Consider the following 18,637-nt stretch of genomic DNA (forward strand, 5'->3'; position numbering starts at 1 on the left):
ACGTATGCAAGTAGAGTGACAAGACTCCTTTCGCAGGGGGTCAGTAGGGGGTCAGTTGCCGTGGTTTCGGTCCCTCCGAGGGTCCAGCAGCTCCGCTCCCAAGAGCTGCGAGAAATCTGCGGGAAATGGCGGGGCTGTGTCTGCGTGTTTACGACTCTCGGGGTCCGCCCGTCTCCCGTGCTACCTTCTGGAGCGGAGGAGCGCCGGGAGGGCGGCCGGGGGCAGCGCCACGTCGCACCTCCGGCCCGGGGAGGGAGCGGGCGCGGCGGGGCGGGGGCGGCGGTGCCACCGCTGCGCTCTGGACTGCGCAGCCCCGCGGCGGGCGGGGGGAGCCGGCGCCGGGGCCGCTCCTCCCCCGTCCCGGGTGGGAGCGCTTCATCCACGTTTGCAAGTTTGCGGCGGTGGGAGGAGGAGGAGGAGCGGGCGGGCCGGGGCGGGCGGCTTTTTACCCTTCCCTCTTTTCCTTCCCTCCATTCCCTCCCTTCCCTCCATCCTCCCTTCCTCCCCTCCCCGCCGAGAGCGCCCTGCGGCTGCCCCGCTCGCTGCGCTCCATGGCGGGGCCGGCGGCCGTGCGGCGGCGGGGCCCGGGCTGCGGGTCGCTGCTGCTGCTGCTGCCGGCGCTGCTGGAGAGCTGGGCGGCCTGCCAGGCGCCGCCGGTGCCCGCCGCCGAAATCCCTCCGGACAGCACCGAGCTCGGCGTCGAGCGGCGCTTCGTGCCCGAGAGCTGCCCGCGGGCCGTGCGCCCCGGAGACTTCGTGCGCTACCACTACCTCGGCTCCTTCCCCGACGGCACCCGCTTCGACTCCAGGTCTGGCACAAGCCCCCCTTTGGTTGGGCACTGTGAGAGGCAGAGGAGGCGAGCGAGAGGTGCTGTCCCCCACGAGGGCGACTTTTTGTGGATGTGCAGAGATTGTGGCCCTGGGTGGAGGTTCGGGTCGGGTTCCCCTGCTTATCCCAGCAGTGCCCCGCGGGCGCTTTTGGGGTAACCAGCTGGAAGCAGGTCAGCGGCAGGATGGGCAGTGTCGTACATGCGGGACCTACAGATCACCATGGGAAGATGCCTTTGAAATAGGAAGGGCAGAGAGCGGGGGTGTGACCGCTGGGGACGTGGGACAAGACCTCTGTTAGTGGCTGGGTCCAGTCCGCAGTAGTTTGCTTGCCCTCATGGATTCCTACCACGTTCTTTCAGCTGCTTCTCCAAGGCGCTGAATGGAGCTTTTCTGCTCCAAGAGTGAAGACCATAAGGTTATTCAGCTAGCCTTAGCCCAGTAAACAGGAGTGTATATGGTATCACAGTCTCTTGCTGTAGTGATTTCCTACTGTGATTTCCCGTTTCATTCTGTACATTTCCTATGTCTTCTCCAGGCTCAAACCTACTCGAATACGATTGGTTCTGAATTCTTATCCTTGCCGGAAATATAGGAATTATCAGGCTGTACTTACAAAGAATTTTTTGGATACTTTATCCTTGAGTAAATGTGACCTATGTACAGTGAAGTGCCTGGCTGCTTTCCTGCTGTTATTTTGGGATCAGGAAGCCTAAATAGTGGGATCAGGAGATTGTGAAGGATGCTGCTACTGCTGCCAGCTTGTTTATTTTTTCTTACTTCATTCATTGCCACTGAGCAAAGTATTATTTTGAAAGATAAAGCAAAACGTGTTTTCAGTAATCCTGGTAGTCTCCCTTGTGCTTCAAGGAAAATCTACAGCCTTAGGGAAATAACTGTCCTTCAAAGCTCAGTTCTCCCTCTGGAGCTGTCTGTAGTTAGTATCCCAGTAGTGCCATACAGCCAGCACTTCTCTGACTAAAGTGTGGGATGTGATAGCTGGCACTTCAGCTGGTGTTGGTGGAGTGTCAGTGAAAAGGCACAGTTGCAGACAGTGAATCCATTGGCAACTGACGGGCTTGGAGCATAAGTCTTAGCTGTGGATGTGAAGACACACAAAAGCAGCATCCTCGTGGCTTATTTTAAAATAAAATATATTATAAATATGTGACAATGGGAAAACTGGCCACGTGTTCAGAAGCGTGTTTCTGATTGCTGCTTGTGCATTGAGGCAGGGCACCTGGAGGGGCTGCCCAGGTGCTGGCTCTCATTTTAGTTCCTTGTCATTTCATTCTGAATTACTTGGGGCAGGAACAGATTGTGCAGAACTGTACAGCATTTATTTCTTTGGATCCTCTAAATATTAATAAATAAGTAGTAATGGTGATAGTCGAGTACAACTTGAATATTTTTGTGGCTGCCTTCATTTCAAATGGGTGCAAAATATCAGGTTTGTTCAGTTTGGGTTTTTCTAGATGGCAGCTCATGTTGATGTACACTTTTGTTATTCACTACGATCTTTTTTAAGACTGATGACAGTGTTTAATCATGTTCAGACATAGAAAAATAGAAGGGTTTTGTCTTCTATGGGTTAATGCAAGAAATATTCTGGAGTGTTTATTCTAAAATCTTTGGTGTTCCCTGCCTATAAGTGAAAGATATTTAGTCAATTGATATAAAAAATCCCTTTTTCTTACCTGTTTTTTGTTTGTTTGCTTGCTTTTTTTTTTTTTTTAAAGTTTATGAGCATGCTTAGCAGCATCAGTTTAATTGAACACTACTATGAAATCAGTCTAGGAAATACTCTAGATGTTGACCTAAGGGCAGTTTCGCTTTGTTCCTTATTCAGCTCTTGAAAATATTGTTGAGTTTTAAAATTAATTTTTTGTATTTCCAAGGAGCAGGTAGCAATACTGCTCCTGATATTATCAGGCTGCTGACAAGGTCTTAGTAATCATGACTGTGTAACGTAAATTAGCATATTATTGTCATTAGCTGTTTATATAATTTTTTGCATCAGCATTTGCATTTTTTATTTCAATTGCCATAAAATGAATTGCCATAAAATGATTTGATTTAGAAGTCTGAATTTAATTGCCTAGTCATCTACTATTAATCTGGTCAATTCCACTAATAGAAACAAATTTTGCTTAGTTTTAAGGAATCTGCAAAGTCAGTCCTGCAAAGCTGCATGTTCTGGCCAGTGCTTTGTTCAGTTCTCGGCTTTGCACCGATGTTCTCTTAATTGTACATTTATTTTACTAAAAAGAAAGCTCTTCTGTTCTAAGTTCATCCCAGATGTATTGCCAAGCTTTGTCAATAGCTACAAAATACCATTTTGGAGGGTTTCTTAGAACCTATTATATTGCTAGTCTTAACATCTAAATTACGGTTTTGTGTGTATAATAGAATTTGTCAGGGCCTAATTTAAATATTTTCCATCCTTTACTGGGAGTGGGAATATTGCTGCAACTGAAAGTGAATGCTCAGTAATAGAGGGTTGTCTACTTTAGGGGAAATGTTTGTCAGAAGGAAAAAAAAAAAGACGGAGCAAACAGAGAGTTCACTCAGTAAAATATTTGAGAGATTCGAGGCTGTGGGACTGTTAGGAGGCTCAGTATGTTGTGGAAGTGATGTGTACAGTCTTGGAAGGAAAGTTTGACATCATTTCCCTAGGGATGTCTAGCTACTGGCTGCTTTCCAGAATTTTAGCATGCAAAAGGCAAAAGGCGCAAGCCTTTTTTTTTTTTTTTTTTTTTTTCCTGCCCCTAGGTCTGACTTTTTAATACCTATATATCTAAATGTGAAAAAAAAAAGTCCTTGAAATTATAAAAGGAATTGGGGAAATGGAAGTGGTAAAAGTTCAAAAATAGGCATGAAGCTTTTGAGATGCTTGTTGACATGTGTTTATATATTGCTTCATAAAGCTCAATAGAAGTAATTCAGGCACATCAAAGTGGGGCCATTGTGCAGATTTAAGGTGGCTCAGTGAACCGTGTTCTGCTGTGGTAACACTGCTGTTCTCCATCCTCTCTGGAAAATGGAGTGATTTAGGCATAATTTCTTTCACCTTTTGAATATTCATGTATTATCACAGAGGAGAATAATTTGTTTATTGATTCTTGGTCTGGCAAACCTGTCATTTAAAACATGTCTCTGTGCTTTAAATGAGCGCTGTGAAAATCGAGGAGAAAATAAACAGCCTGTTGTCAAACTCCACATTTACTGCTTAAAAGGCATCTTTTCCCTCTCCCCTTCTCCCACAGATATTGGAAGTGTGATGTCTCACATTGTAAAGCTTTAGGTCTTTATGTAACATTTTTGTGATGTTACTGACTGAGATCAATATGCCGAGATCCTACTGTGGGAGCAGTTATCCTTTCATATCTCATAACAGTGTTTATTTTTTCCTTTTCTTCCTTAATTTTCCAGTGCTGTTAGTGTGTCATTTAGCTGTTTGTGGTTCTGGCCCTCATGGTAGTACCCACTGCAGTCTGCTAGAATGTGTTTCGGATAGGTGATGAGCAGTGAGCAGAAGGAGAACTGTGTTGATGTCTCAGGAACACCATGGTTTGGCCCTTCCTTTAGGAGCTGATCCTTTAGGAATGATAAAGTTTGGCTAATGGGGCAAGAGGGAGACAAGGTGCAGTTAACTCTCTCTCTTCCAAAAAAATTAAAAACAGTGGAAGGGGGTATAAATGAACCACTAACACTTTTGCCTGCTTTTCCCCCTTCAGCTATGACAGGGGATCCACATTCAACGTGTTTGTGGGCAAAGGTCAGCTTATTGCTGGGATGGACCAAGCTCTGGTGGGCATGTGTGTGAACGAGCGCCGGTTTGTGAAAATTCCCCCTAAGCTTGCCTACGGAAGTGAAGGCGTCTGTAAGTACGGCACCGGGCCAGCTGCTGGGGTGAGGGATTCAACAGAGCAGGCAGGGAACGGAGCCACAGAAGAGAAGGGTAGGAAATGCAAGTAGTGGATTTCTGGGAGATTACCCCTGTTCTTCAGAGGTGTTTGTTAAGCCTATAGCCTAAAGGAATCTCTTCAGACTCCCTCTGCATGCTGAAGGAAGAGCAGTTTGCTGCAGAAGACTTTCAAGTCCTTCCCTTTTGCTATGAAAGTTGGCTATTTATTTATATCTACCTCCCTGTTAAATACTTAATTAAACCAAAATTGTGGTTTGGTGTTGCGGTGCTGCTCAAGGTCTTGTCAGTTCCAAATGTATCTTTGTTCTACAGCCTCAGAGAGGCAACAAATGCTAACTCAAGATAGTTTGCCTGATGGATAGTTTGCCAGCTGTAATAAGAGTTCATCTTGCCAGATTTCCCTCCCCCATAAATAGCTGCAGCAATGGCAAGGGGCCAAGGAGTTGTAAGCACAACAGGAAATAAGGTGTGCGTTATGCAGCTTTTTCAGGGTATGCACGGATTGGTTCCTTTTTGCTGGTACCTTGTATAAAAAGGGAAAGAAAACTGTGTGTGTTGTTTTGCTTTTGCAGCTGGTGTGATACCCCCCAATGCTGTGCTCCATTTCGACGTGCTCCTGATAGATCTGTGGAACTCGGAGGACGAAGTGCAGGTTCAGACTTACTTCAAACCTGAGAAGTGTCCTCGGACAGTCCAGGTGTCTGACTTTGTACGGTACCATTACAATGGAACATTCTTAGATGGAACCCTGTTTGATTCAAGGTATGCAGCTGGGTTGTGTGTCTTTGTGTAGTTTAATAGGTATCTCACCATCATTTGCACCCCTTTTACCTGTGTTACAATTAATGCTTACTGCCCAGAAACACAGGAAATGACATCTGGCATTGGATGTGTGTTAGTAATTTATTCAGGGATTATTTATTCAGGGATTTGAGTCAGCAGTACTGACTCAAAGCAATGAAACTGTGCATTATTTTTTCGTAGGCATTGCCAATCCGGATGCTTTTTTAAATTTTAAATTTCATTCCCTAAATGTATATTACTATTTATTGAAGTCAGGTAAAAGTCTCTATAACCAGTATAGCTGTTCAGGTTGGATTACAAGTTTTGTAAACTTAGCAGGGTTTGTAATGAAAGTGAGCCACTAACACTTTCTTACTGAGATTTTAAGTGTACAGCATCTGTGCTTCATTAGAACCTGGTGGAAAATGATGCTTTAGTAACAGCTGCCTGAAAGGCACTTTCCAGAGCCTCTGTGAAGTTCCTGACATAGCTAAACACTCTGGAAAACTTCCCAGCCAGCCCTTGGCAAATGAAGGACTAATACTTTTGGACTAGCAAGTTGTGAGCTACACCGTGGATTTAAAGGTTAATATTGTTCTTTCCTCTGTCTGTCTTACTTTTGGTTGTGATTTTTTTTTTCCTTCTCATGTTTAGCCATAATCGGATGCGAACTTATGATACCTATGTGGGGATTGGATGGCTGATTCCTGGTATGGACCAGGGTCTCCTGGGAATGTGCGTGGGGGAGAAGCGCATTATCACAATACCCCCTTTCCTGGCGTACGGAGAAGATGGAGATGGTAAAAGTTATTCCTTTAGTTGTTCCTCTTTTTGTTTCAATCCCAAGTCATGCATATTTTAAAATAAATTTTCTGTATTTTAAATTTATGGGCAGCATTATTACCCTGTTCATAGAGACACTACTTAACAGACATACTGTTGATACAACTGTAATATTTATATACAGTCAGGGAGTATAATCTGTGATTAATGTCTAGTGGCACCAAAAACTTGAAGACAGGTGACTATATAATCCTTTCAGACTGCCACAGAAAGCAGAAAAATTTTAAGAAAAAATATGTTAAATGTATTTTTAATTCCAGATGGGTTTTTTTTTTAACCAATGCTCTAGTGATAACTACAAAATAGATTGTCTTCTGAGACTGTGCAGCCTGCAGATCATACATAGACATCCCCATGTTAAATAATGGGGCAGTTAGGTGTAGTTTGTGACTTTTCTTTATATTCTTTCTCTGCTCTGGTGTTTAAGGATGTGTCTGTGATGTACAAGGTTTCATACCCCTTCTATGGTTTCATCATCATTAACTGTGAGGCTGAAGAGGCCTTTGTTTTCAGTGAGGCAGTGCCATCACTGTGGGAATAGAAGGAAATTATTCAGTTGGAGAATTCAGTTTAAAAAGAAAACTGAACTAAAAAATGACTGACTAGAAGCAAATTTGCAGAGAGACCTGGATAAATTAGAGGACTGGGCAATTACCAGATATATGAAATTAAGCAAACTGGATTCTGCACCTGGGATAGGGCAACCCTGGCTGTGTGCACGGGCTGGGGAATGAGAGGCTGAAGAGCAGCGCCATGGGAAGGAACCTGAGGCTCCTGGTCAATGGCAAGTTCAACATGAGTCAGCAGTGCCCTGGCAGCCAGGAGGGCCAAGCGTGTCCTGGAGGGCATCAGGGACAGCATTGCCAGCTGGGCAAGGGAGGGGTTGTCCTGCTCTGCTCTGCTCTGCACTGGGGTGGCCTCACCATGAACTGGGGGCAGTTCTGGGTGCTAAAATATAAGAAAGACATGAAGCTATTGGAGAGAGTCCCAAGGTGAAAGGGCTTGAGGGGAAGCTGTGAAAGAAGCAGCTGAGGTCACTTGGTCTGTTCAGCCTGGAAAAGACAGAGGGGAGACCTCACTGCAGTCTGCACCTTCCCCATGAAGGGAAGAGGAGGGGTAGGCACTGATCTCTGGTGTCAAGTGACAGGACCTCTGAAGTTGTGTCAGAGGAGATTTAGATTGGATATTAGGAAGAGATTCCTCACTCAGAGAGTGGCTGGGCACTGGAACAGGCTCCCCAGGGAAGTGGTCACAGCACTGAGCCTGACAGAATTCAAGAAGTGTTTCGACAATGCTGTGAGGCCCATGGTGTTACTCTTGGGGTGCCCTGTGCAGGGCCAGGAGTTGGACTGATAACCGTAGTGAGTCCCTTCCAACTCAAATCATTTATGATTCTAATTTATTTTGGGAGGGGAGGTGCTTGATATTTGGCAGTACGTTACTTTTCTTCAACAAACGTGTTTAAGCTTCTCCTAGAACACCTGCTGTTTCTTACCAGTTTTCTGCTCTAACACTTTTGTAGGTAAGGAGATCCCTGGCCAAGCTTCCCTTGTCTTTGATGTGGTTTTGCTGGATCTGCATAACCCCAAGGATGGTATTGCTATTGAGAACCAGCTCGTGCCTGAATCTTGTGAGCGGAGAAGCCAGACAGGAGACTTTCTCCGGTACCATTACAATGGCACACTTTTGGATGGCACATTATTTGATTCCAGGTAACCAAAACATTCAACTCTGCAGACTGCATTTCCAGTTTGACTGTTCTGTCATGTTCATAATATACTCAAACACAGTTCTTTGCTCTTCCTTTCTTTTTGAAAAATTTGAGTGGACTTGGAGTCCTTTTTAAAGACTAATTTTTTTTCCATGTGGGAAGGAAGAGCTGTTTTGTATCATGTCATTGTCACAGACGCCATCTAGGGGTAGTGGCCCACCCAGTGAAGCCAAGTGCTTTAGGCACACAAGCCTGAAGACTCTTTGCTCCCTAAGGTTTATCTGCCAAATAGGTAATACCACTGAAGAGAGAGAAAATAAATATGATTCCATTTTATGTCCCGAGAATTGCGAGTCAGTGTGCTAGTGGCTAGTGTGAGGTTAATCATATTTATACTTGGAAATTGTTTGCATTTTGAAGGCTGATGTCTTTCAAGACTGAATTATGGGATTGCAGAATTCAATTAGAGGGGTTTTCTGTGATAAAGGAAGAGGATTACTGTGGCAGCAAATTCAAAGCACTATGGGAACATGAGCCTCATGTACAGAGTCATATGAATAATATCCTTGTAGATTTCTGTGAGTTTGGCTGCTTTTAGTGGAGCAGTGCTTTACTATCCCACTCCAGCTTTCAGAACAGATGGTTAAAAGGAGGTGAGAGTAAGCCAATGTAAAACGTTTTACAAAATAAGCTCAGAGAAAAATGTTTAGCACTACTGCAGCAGCCTTCTCTGTAGACCTTGATTTACAATTTGTGAAAGCTTCTAAGCTAACAACTCAAAACTTATCCACAGTGTACCTATTTCTCTTTTTTGAGATATGAGCATCTTCCATAGTAACTAATCAAATTTTGAAAATAGCGGTAGTATTTATATGGGGGTTGCTGTCAAGAAATAGTAATAAATGCTTTGTAGACAGCAGCCTCTACATCATTCTGAAGTGCTGAGAGTTGTTAGAGGGCTTGTTCATTAAAACATGGTATCCTGAGCTCCTGCAGAATTCATAAATAAAGAAATAGAGCAGCTAGCAATAGGGATTGAAAGCCCTGGAGCTATCCAGGACAAAGTTTCTCACTAGTACAGGGAGCATGCTAAAAGCTCTCGGGATGGCTGGGGTTGAGACCTCTAATAATATTTTCCTTCGCCTTTTTACTCTGAACTATTTGGCTGCAGAACTGCCCTGGGCAGCTCAGCCAAGGCTGTCTGGACTTAGAGCAATTGAAGAAACCTCTGAATTACATCAGGGCCTGGTCTTGTACTGGTTTAATTCTTTCCTAGAGCTACCTTGTAAAGATGAAATAAAACCTTTCTGCCTTCTCCTTGTTGGGCTGTGCCTTTGTGTAACACTCTTTGAGGAAAGGCAGAAGACAGTTGTGCCCACATAAGAAACATCATTTGTTGTTGTAGCCTTGTGTTATTCTATCATGAGGTGTTGAAGCAGGTCCTTCAACCTGAGTGTTAAGTGGCTGGCTTAAGTGTTGATATGGTTTTGTTGTCATGACTCATTTGAATGTTGAGCATCCCAGGAGAGCCTGGTTATCCCACCTGCTCCTTCTGGTAGTTGAACTACATAGCTGTGGTTGCAAAATGAGGTCGTCTGCAGGGTGTCTCATTAAAAGGAAGCACTTATCAACCATAGCTAGTTGATAAGTGCTTATTAAAGTAGTGTCAGAGCAGAGGAAATTCTAAAGGAGTAAACCTTTTTTTTCAGTTACTTGTCCTGTGTTGTGTTTCATTTAAAATACATAAATAAGTGTGATTTTTCTTTCTAGATACAGTGGAAATGAATTTGCAAATCTGCTGGCTGTTCACTAGCCAGGGTCCCACTGCTGGCTAATCAGTGACCCATGTGTCACTGACTGATGAAACTGGTGGCCTGGATTCATGGAACATAGTTCCTTTGTGCCTCCCTGGTGCTGGTTAATGACTGTGTGTTTGATTTTAACTGGTTTAAGAATTGTGTTGCAGAGCTGTTGCAAGAGCCCATGTTTTCTTGAGTACACCTGACACTGCTGAAATGCAAATATTTTCCATAGTTACTCCCGAAACCGTACATATGACACCTACGTTGGGAAAGGTTATGTGATTGCTGGAATGGATGAAGGTTTGCTAGGTGTATGCACTGGTGAAAAAAGAAGAATAATAATCCCCCCTCATCTTGGATATGGAGAAGAAGGGAGAGGTGAGCTTGGCTTTGCGTTCAGGTCTTCTGTAGTTAAACCTTAATTGCTTAGTTAATCTGCATGCATTTTCATTTTTCTGGCATTTGAAAGGTTTGTGAATTAGTTCATTATTTCATTAGTGGACATCAAACTGACAAGACCACATCCAGAATTTGAAGGACTATTTTGATTAGCTGAATAGGTAGGACAATACAGAAATACAGAACAATCTCGCATGTAACTGGTAGCCTGAGCTCATTTGGGTAATTGGTGTTTCAGGCAGACTGGTACTTGGATGCCCGGAGCTCTGCAGTGTGAGATTTCCTTCCTGCATGTCTTAAACTCTCTATCCTGAGGGAGTTCAGCAAAGTTTTCTTATCTATTCCTTCCACAGCCACAGGTTTTGTGGACTTCTAAGCCACCTCTGTAAATGGTGGATGCATGTAACAGCAGTGAAGTAACCATGTATATGTAACATATAATTAAAATTTCTTTGGAAAAACTCATTGCTATCTAAACAGATTGCTGGGAGAGGCTGAATGTGATAATCCTTCTTGCTGATCACAGCGTTGTGGCTGGTGTTTCAGAAAGTGCTTCCTGGGATGTTACTTGGATAAGTGATTTAGAAAAAAAAAGCTTTTCTTCTGGGAATGCAAGTTCCATGCTGCTGATTTGAAATTAGACTCCTTTATTGACAAACCCCAATCCTAGGCCTGGATGTGCCTTGTTAGTCCTGGTAATGCACATAATCCTGGGAAGAGGGGGAAGAAGTTGCCTGCTTTTAGGGTATTTTAAGGAACTGTAACTTTTTACATGTAATGACATTCCTTGAAGCATGAGAAATTCTTGAGAATTTTGATGATCAATATTGAATTGGTAGCTGAAACACAAATGAGTTATTTAGGATAGTCACAGGAAATACATGGTTATTGCTTCATTTGTGCATAATTTTAAAATTCAGGCTAACAAAAGTTTTTCCTTCACCATTGAACTGAGTGCATGCTTAGTGCTTTCCCACTGGTTGTCTTTCCTACATTGGATGCAGCTTGCATCTGTCTCCTTAATTCTGTCCTTTAATTCTGAATGAGAAGAGCAAAGTGACTCAGTAGCAGGCACAGCAGAATGCATATTCCTACAGGGTGTAGTACCTGGACATCATCTGCCTGTTTGGATGCCATTTCTTTCTCTATTTGTCTAATGTGCTTGCTGTTTAGGAAACATTCCAGGATCTGCTGTGCTGGTCTTTGACATCCACGTGGTGGACTTCCACAACCCCTCGGATTCGGTCAGCATTACTGTCCACTACAAACCTTCCAACTGCACTGTACTGAGCAAGAAGGGGGATTACCTGAAATACCACTACAATGCTTCGCTCCTGGATGGAACCTTGCTGGACTCCACGTAGGTATTTGAGTCACCTGGTGAGGAGAGTACTCCCAGCAGCAGTGAAGGCAAGAATGAATTCTCTGCAAAGCAAGCTAGCAGGGAATAAAGAATTTATTTATTTATTTGAGTGTTTACGTCAAATGTATTTTTCTCTTTATGGCTGCCTGCCAAAGGTACATAGGAGGAGGAGAATTTAAAGACAATCTGTCATAGCATAATGAGAGAGCCAAGAACAAAAAGGATGTAGGAGTGTGTTGGAGAAGAACGTAAACAGTATGTGTGGAGTGATGAAACTTGTTGCATGGCATTCTGTTTAAATGGGCCAGTTCAAGTGTCTGGGCAGGTCATGCCAGGACTACACAGGCCTCACTATGAATGAACTGTCCAGATTTATTCAGTTTCTTGGGTAGGATTTGTGCTCTGTACTGATTCAGTGCTCCTGAGAGAGCTCTGGTAGGGCTACTTGTTGTGGTCTTGTTAAAGACACCTTGAGTGTGGCTTATAGCATGGTCACCTGTCATGTCTGTAGCACACATTGCTGCTCAGGTATTGTAGTGTGGCTTTAAGTGTCAGCATGGAGAAACTGTCAGAGGGCTTGATTGTAACTGTGAGGATAATATGCCTCTTTCTCCTCTGTCTTGGCTGTAGATTTATGAGGGAAGCAAAAGATTGCTCCAGTCTGTCTCAGGTAGCACTGAAGTGAGCCTGGCACACAGCTACAAGAGTATTTCTGTTAGCTTGCTTTTCTTTTTGCCTTAATCTTTTGAATAGTGCAAGTCATCCAAACAATATTTTATTTTTTTTGGAAGGGAAGTTGGGAGAAGCTATTTTTAACAGGTTATAATGAATGCAGGAAGTAGCTCATAAGTTTATTAGTGTACACAATAGCTTGCAGAGCTGAAAAGCTGCCCTAATTTGGAGCATGTGGTGCGATGCTGTAGGCAAGGACGCATACAAGTGACATGTTTGGATTCAAAGCAGTTTATATGTCAGGAATGCTCAATTTCCATTTTTCGGCAGGAACCAAGGGATGTTGAGACCATCTTACTCACAGCAGTTTTTAGAGAATGAAAGATCGTGAATCATGTGCACCTAATTTTAAGGATGACCTCTTAGCCACTGAACTGTTTTCTTTCCAAATAATACTCTGTTGTACAAGCATGTCCTGCAGAGGCACAGCCAAGCCAAATAACCAAAGAAAGTCAACCAGTAGAATAAAGAGCCTTAATGCTGCACACTGCCTTTGAAATCACATTATGTGTTTTACTTTTGGGCTTTTAACTGGTGGTGTTTTCTAATTTTAGAAATGAGCCACGGGTGGCAAGGTATAATTCAAAATTTAATATGGTTAAATAGCAGTAGTAGTAGTTATTTGTGTTAATAGCTACTACATTATAGTGACTGATTTCATTAAAGTGACACCTGATCCATGAGAAGGCATTCAGATCTCTGTGGAGTTGGTGGTCCTGGGACGAATGTACATCTGGAATTCTTACATCTGCTGAAAAGTCCAATTACAACAGTTAAAAATATGTGAAAGGCAAAAGCCCTTATTTCAAGATAAAATATCTCGGGGTTGTAATTGGCTTGATTAATGATTTTAATTTGATTTCATGCAAGAAGCCTGTAATTTTAATGCCAGAGGACATGTCAGCAGCAGAGACTTGTCTGTTTGGTACTGGCTGTAACTTGAGAACAACTTTAGGTAACTGTTTGGTAGAGCAGAGCATTGGGTATTAAGTTAATTTTTGGCAATGACAGGACACTACTAGAAACTGCTACTTCTGTGGTAATTTTGAACAACAGAAATTTTCTATTTTATGTTGATTTTTTTTTTTCATTTTTTCCTTCCTTTCCAGACACAGCCTTGGCAAGACCTACAACATAGTTCTGGGATCTGGTCAGGTGGTGTTGGGGATGGACATGGGCCTTCAGGACATGTGTGTTGGGGAACGACGGACAGTCGTTATCCCACCTCACCTCGGTTATGGAGAAGATGGAGTTGGTGAGTGCACATCCACTTAGCATCTCTAGAGTGACTGAAACACAGGCATGCATGCTTTATTAGCTGCTTGAATGGGGTTTTTTAAGAGGTTTTTCATGTCCTTATTTTAGACACTCCCCTTCCTCCATGTTCCCCAGTGGACATGCTGTCCGTGTTGCATTTCAAGTCATGCTCTTGCTGTGGCCAACAGAAAGACCATCAGAGTACAAAAGGGAGCATGTGCCCCCAGTAATGTTGCTTTGTCAGAACAGAAAGCTCCAGGCAGTCTGGTGTTGCAGAGGGATGCAAACACTGTTTTCCATGATAGGCAGTTGGGTGCTTGTGTTTGGACATGTTATTCAGGAGACAGAGCCGGAGGGGACTGGTCAGCCCTAATATGTTAGGAAATTCAGAAGATACATAAACTGAGTGTAAGATGTGAAACAGTGTATTGGTGCAGTTAAAACTCCAACACAAATACATTTTGAGGCAGCTTTAGGGCATTAAGGCTTATCAATTTTTAATGATGTGGACAGCAGTAATAAAAAGAATGATATAGAAGTGACAAGAACTTTTAGGTCCAGGTAGGTTGTTTCTGGTCTTGCTGGTTAAAAGGTTTGAGGGAAAGGAGTCTATCATGAGATCACCAAGATCACCAAATTCTGATGTGTATGGAAACAGTTGCATAAGTTGCTGAGTTCTTTGCATAGCTCCAGAAGAGTTTGTAGTTTATGTAGACTGTCAGGCATCACATGCAGAGCTTAATGGAGAATTAATTTGCGTTAAGAGATAAGAATATATTTCCACTTGTACCTGTCTTCTGTGAAAAATTAGGAGTTTATATATACAATATTTTATACAAGATTTTATCTATTATACATTATATGTAATTGCATAGCTATATGTAATAAATTGAAAATTTTAAAATACCTGCCGTAAGTATTTGCCATTGTTCAGGGTACATTTAAAACATGTTCTGAAACATTGCATGATTTGTTACTGTGTTGGTATATACCCAGCTATCTGAAGAAATTGCTTGTTTGCAGTCTCTTGCAAACAGATTAGAGGTGAGCTTGAGTTTTCTTTTTTGAGACTAAATTAAACTCCTTTCGTGTTTTCCCTGGTATCCCAAGCTGTTGCAACACTGTTGGGTCTCACAGCAGTACGCTGTTACACAGTGTATGGGGGAGATAAAGGAGAATTGATTATTTCCACGAGTGTAGTTTTTGAAAGTGAAAAAAAAAAAAAGGATACAGTTTGAATCACGGAATTATAGAATGGTTTGGATTGGAAGGGACCCCAAAGATCAGCTAGTTCCAACCCCCTGCCGTGGGTAGACACCTTCCACTGAAACAGGTTGCTCAGGGCCCCATCCCAACCTGGCCTTGAACATTCCTAGGAATGGGGCATCCATGCTTCTGTGGGCAATCTGTTCCAGTGCCTCAAGTTTCATTATGAAAGGTTCCTTTTATGATCACCCTTGGTGAAGTGATCAGGAAGATTTGATGGGCCAGGGATCACACTAGAGAAGTGCCTTATGGAGCAGAAAGATAAATTTAATTGTGGATTAAAAGGAAATATCCCCTTCAGTGTTAGTGAGGATAAATACCCCTCTTTGCCATTTGTTGTGACAGAAGGAGAAGTGCCTGGTAGTGCTGTATTAGTTTTCGACATCGAACTGCTGGAATTGGTGTCCGGCTTGCCTGAAGGATACATGTTTGTCTGGAATGGGGAAGTCTCTCCCAACCTTTTTGAAGAAATAGACCAAAATCATGATGGAGAGGTTCTTTTGGAGGAGGTAAGCTGAGACGATGTGAACACCTGCAGTGGTCTTCCTCTGCCACCATCAATGCCAGTGTTGAAGGATGGAGCCTTTCCTCATTTTCTTCTCTTCTTACTCTGGAATAGTGTTTGTCGTCAAGGGAACAGGAAGGCAGGGTATCAGCTAAAACATGGCTATTCAGCTTTTGAGGTAAAGAAGAAAGGACTGTAAGAATGGCCATGCTGCATAAGATCATTTACTGTTGTGGTTTCCTTGGTCAGCAACAAACCCTTAGGACATAAGTGTAAGAGGCAGAGTTGGTATCCAACATTCCTTTGCTGTATCAGCCTTCTTGGTGTCTGTCTCAGTGTTAATTGGCAGTTTGTGGTGAATTCTTGAGTCAAAACTCAGCCTGCAGCAGTGCGTCCAGGAACTGTCTAATCTCTTCTGGGGCCTGGCAGTGCCAGTGGCCACTCCTTACACATGTGAATTGTGTACTGTGCAGTCAAGTTCTTCCCCTTGCTTGCTTTTAAAATCTGCCTTGTGAGAATGTCATTGTGTGCCCCAGTTGAAAGCCATTTGCTGTTGCCACACCACCTCTGATAACATAAACCTCTGCGGGATTTTCCTCTGCCTTTTGTTTTAACTCAAATTCTAGTTTTTTTATTCTCTTCTGAAGTCTTCTTTATCACCTTTATCCTTCTGTTTTGTCTTTTCTTCTTTGTTCCTTCTTTTCTCCCTGGAGTGGTGCTGCCTGCGGTGCTCGCAGGGCAGGCTGTGGCCCTGTGGAACAGCATGAAATGCCTTTGAGGATTTAAAAGCCTTATATGGTAAAATCGAATTCTTATTTTCCCTTTTCCTAGCACTCTCTTCCACGTCTTTGTTTTCCTTCTGTCATCATCTTCTCTCTTACGTTTACCTCCACATCTGTTCTTGAAGAGAAGAAAAAAGCTTTTACAGGTTTAGAGAAAGAGATAAGGTGAGGCTGTTGCTGTCCACATCAGCAATCATCCTTCTAAGGATGCAGGTGGGTTTCTGTTTTACAGTGTGAGCTTCATGTATCACCATGCAAAAGTACTGCCCTCCATCTGTATAGAGCTGTTCCTATGTCCAGCTGTCCAACTCATCTTCCTGCTAAATTATGAAAAAGGAGTTTTCTTGTCGTGGGTCCAAAACCCACTGGAATGAGTGAGGAAATCCCTGCTGGGCTCCACAAAGAGTCATTTAACCTCATGTGTCTGTTCTAGTTAGGTCAGTTTGGGTGGTAAACTTTATAGGGTAGTAACAGTTTCCTATGTACACTTTATAAGTAGTAAAATGATGAATGCTCTTCATTTTCAAATGTCCTTTTCACTGTGAGCTGTTTTCTTCTCCTTTCCCTGCTTTTAGTTTTCAGAGTACATCCAAACTCAAGTTGATACTGGCAAAGGAAAATTAGCTCCTGGCTTTGATTTTGAGAAGATAGTTAAAAATATGTTCACCAATCAAGACCGGGATGGAAATGGTAAAGTTACTGCTGAAGAATTCAAGTTGAAAGATCAGGAGGCCAAAGAGGAGCACGATGAACTGTAAAGATAAGAAAAAAACCCCAAGAATCCTGAGCTGACCTACTGTTCAAACACGTGTACCAGAAGGAGTTTTGGCAAGCATGGTTCTGGAAGGATAGCCCTCGGATAGCCTGTGTCTGCCTCTACCTGGGTGTGGGTAGGCTGTTAAAATAGGAAGAGATTTTCAGTTGGAATTGTTAGGTATATCTGCAAAAAGTGTTAAGTGCCTCAAGGTGGGATGTATAGACAGGTAAGGAGTGTCCTGCTGTATGTGGTGCCGTGAACCACATGTGTGTGTGGGGTCTGCTTTTATGCTAAAGATCCAAAGTTCTCATTGAACAATTCACGGTCAGTGGGGTGGATGGTAGAGAGAGAACCTACCAAGTTCTTTTAAAAGAGTTTTAAAAAAACCTTCTGTATCAGAAATATTTGTATAGGAAAATGAACCAAAATATTCCCCGTAACAATAACCTGTAGAAGTTGTCAGCTGTTGATCCCAGTTCCTTTCAGAAGGCATGAGCACTCTTCCCAGTAACTGAACAAACTCACATTTGCCAGCAGAAATTCTGATTTGCAAATTGCAGAAACGTGGCTGTGCCATTGCAAAATTTACATAAGCTGTGACTTAAATTAAACAGACCTAGAATTGATACTGTGTATGTTGGGTTTTTACCTCACAGAATAAAAGCTTCCTACCATCTGTACTGTGCTGAATTAGTAACCTCGACTCTTGCTGGCCAGTGTTTCCATCAGTCATTCCAAAACCTTTCTAGTTGCAACCTTATTTATAGTTTTGTTAGACAGTAAATACTAACATACAGGGTCCAAATGCTGTCATAAATACTGGACACAGTTGATGTTGTGCTGGGCTTCTGTCTCCTATTTTGGGAATTGATAGATTAAGGAGTAAGTACTTAGAGTTTAAGCAGCAGAGCAGTCTGCAGTGGCAAACAAACAGACAGACAGTGATAGAATCAAGAAACAGACCCATCTGTTTGTGTGTGCTAACGTTCTGGCCCAGCCCTCAACACAAAGTCAGCCCTGGGAGTGCTGCTCAGATTCTGTGACTTGAGGCAGTCACCCGTTAGCTCGACAAATGCAGCAGAGCTGCTCCGTACTCCATACACGGAACAGACCCATTTTCTGGAAGGCCCTGGGATCCCCCTCAGTACACAGCATGCAGAGAGCACAAACACATAGAGTGAGACACTGTCAAAGAGGAGTGGGCAGGGAGTTGTGTTTCCATTATAAGCTTTGTGTCTAGTTTCTTGCTTTCCTTGATCTGTACATGTGGGATGTAAGCTCCCTGAGATGCTCTTTCTAAAAAATTGGTATTTCAGTTGGATGAGAACATTTTGTATTGGTTTTTAATGCAATTCCTACAAAAAGTGCAGTGAAATATTTTTTGAGTTTGATACCATTAAATGTTGGATAACTGATCTTTTTGTTAAATAAAATAAAATGTTGATCAATTATTACTTTTAAAGTTTCTTTTTTTTTTTTCCCCGGAGTTTTGGTGGGTTGGGACCATGAGTTGAAGCAGATGCCCTTCCTGCAGCTCTCTTCTCTTGTACACAGCAGGCTTACCCTGAGTATGTTCAATACTGCTATTAATGTTCAGAAAAAAGTATTTAAAATTATATTAATGGATGATTTTATACCAGATGTAGAAGTTGTAGCTATCAGGGACAGGCACTTCCGTTCCA

General features: G+C 42.8%; 1 protein-coding gene across 3 annotated transcripts; it reads left to right on the plus strand.

The window, feature by feature from the left end:
• The first annotated feature begins 368 nt into the window (after nucleotides 1-368).
• Nucleotides 369-18,417, plus strand: FKBP9 (FKBP prolyl isomerase 9). 3 transcript variants are annotated; one of them, XM_038164719.1, is made up of 11 exons: nucleotides 370-808; nucleotides 4,565-4,710; nucleotides 5,328-5,517; nucleotides 6,193-6,338; nucleotides 7,904-8,093; nucleotides 10,127-10,272; nucleotides 11,467-11,653; nucleotides 13,498-13,643; nucleotides 15,257-15,420; nucleotides 16,130-16,214; nucleotides 16,774-16,821. In XM_038164719.1, the coding sequence occupies exons 1-10, from the start codon at nucleotides 552-554 to the stop codon at nucleotides 16,181-16,183; spliced, it is 1,626 nt and encodes a 541-aa protein (XP_038020647.1). In that variant the 5' UTR covers nucleotides 370-551; the 3' UTR covers nucleotides 16,184-16,214; nucleotides 16,774-16,821. The 3 variants fall into 3 exon arrangements, with proteins under 3 accessions (XP_038020657.1, XP_038020647.1, XP_038020637.1); XM_038164709.1 differs by lacking the exon at nucleotides 16,130-16,214 and having other exon boundaries at nucleotides 379-808; nucleotides 16,774-18,417; XM_038164729.1 differs by lacking the exons at nucleotides 15,257-15,420; nucleotides 16,130-16,214 and having other exon boundaries at nucleotides 369-808; nucleotides 16,774-16,944.
• The last annotated feature ends 220 nt before the right edge of the window (nucleotides 18,418-18,637 follow it).

The sequence above is a fragment of the Motacilla alba genome, chromosome 2, assembly GCF_015832195.1.
Source record: "Motacilla alba alba isolate MOTALB_02 chromosome 2, Motacilla_alba_V1.0_pri, whole genome shotgun sequence".
Lineage (NCBI taxonomy): Eukaryota > Metazoa > Chordata > Aves > Passeriformes > Motacillidae > Motacilla > Motacilla alba.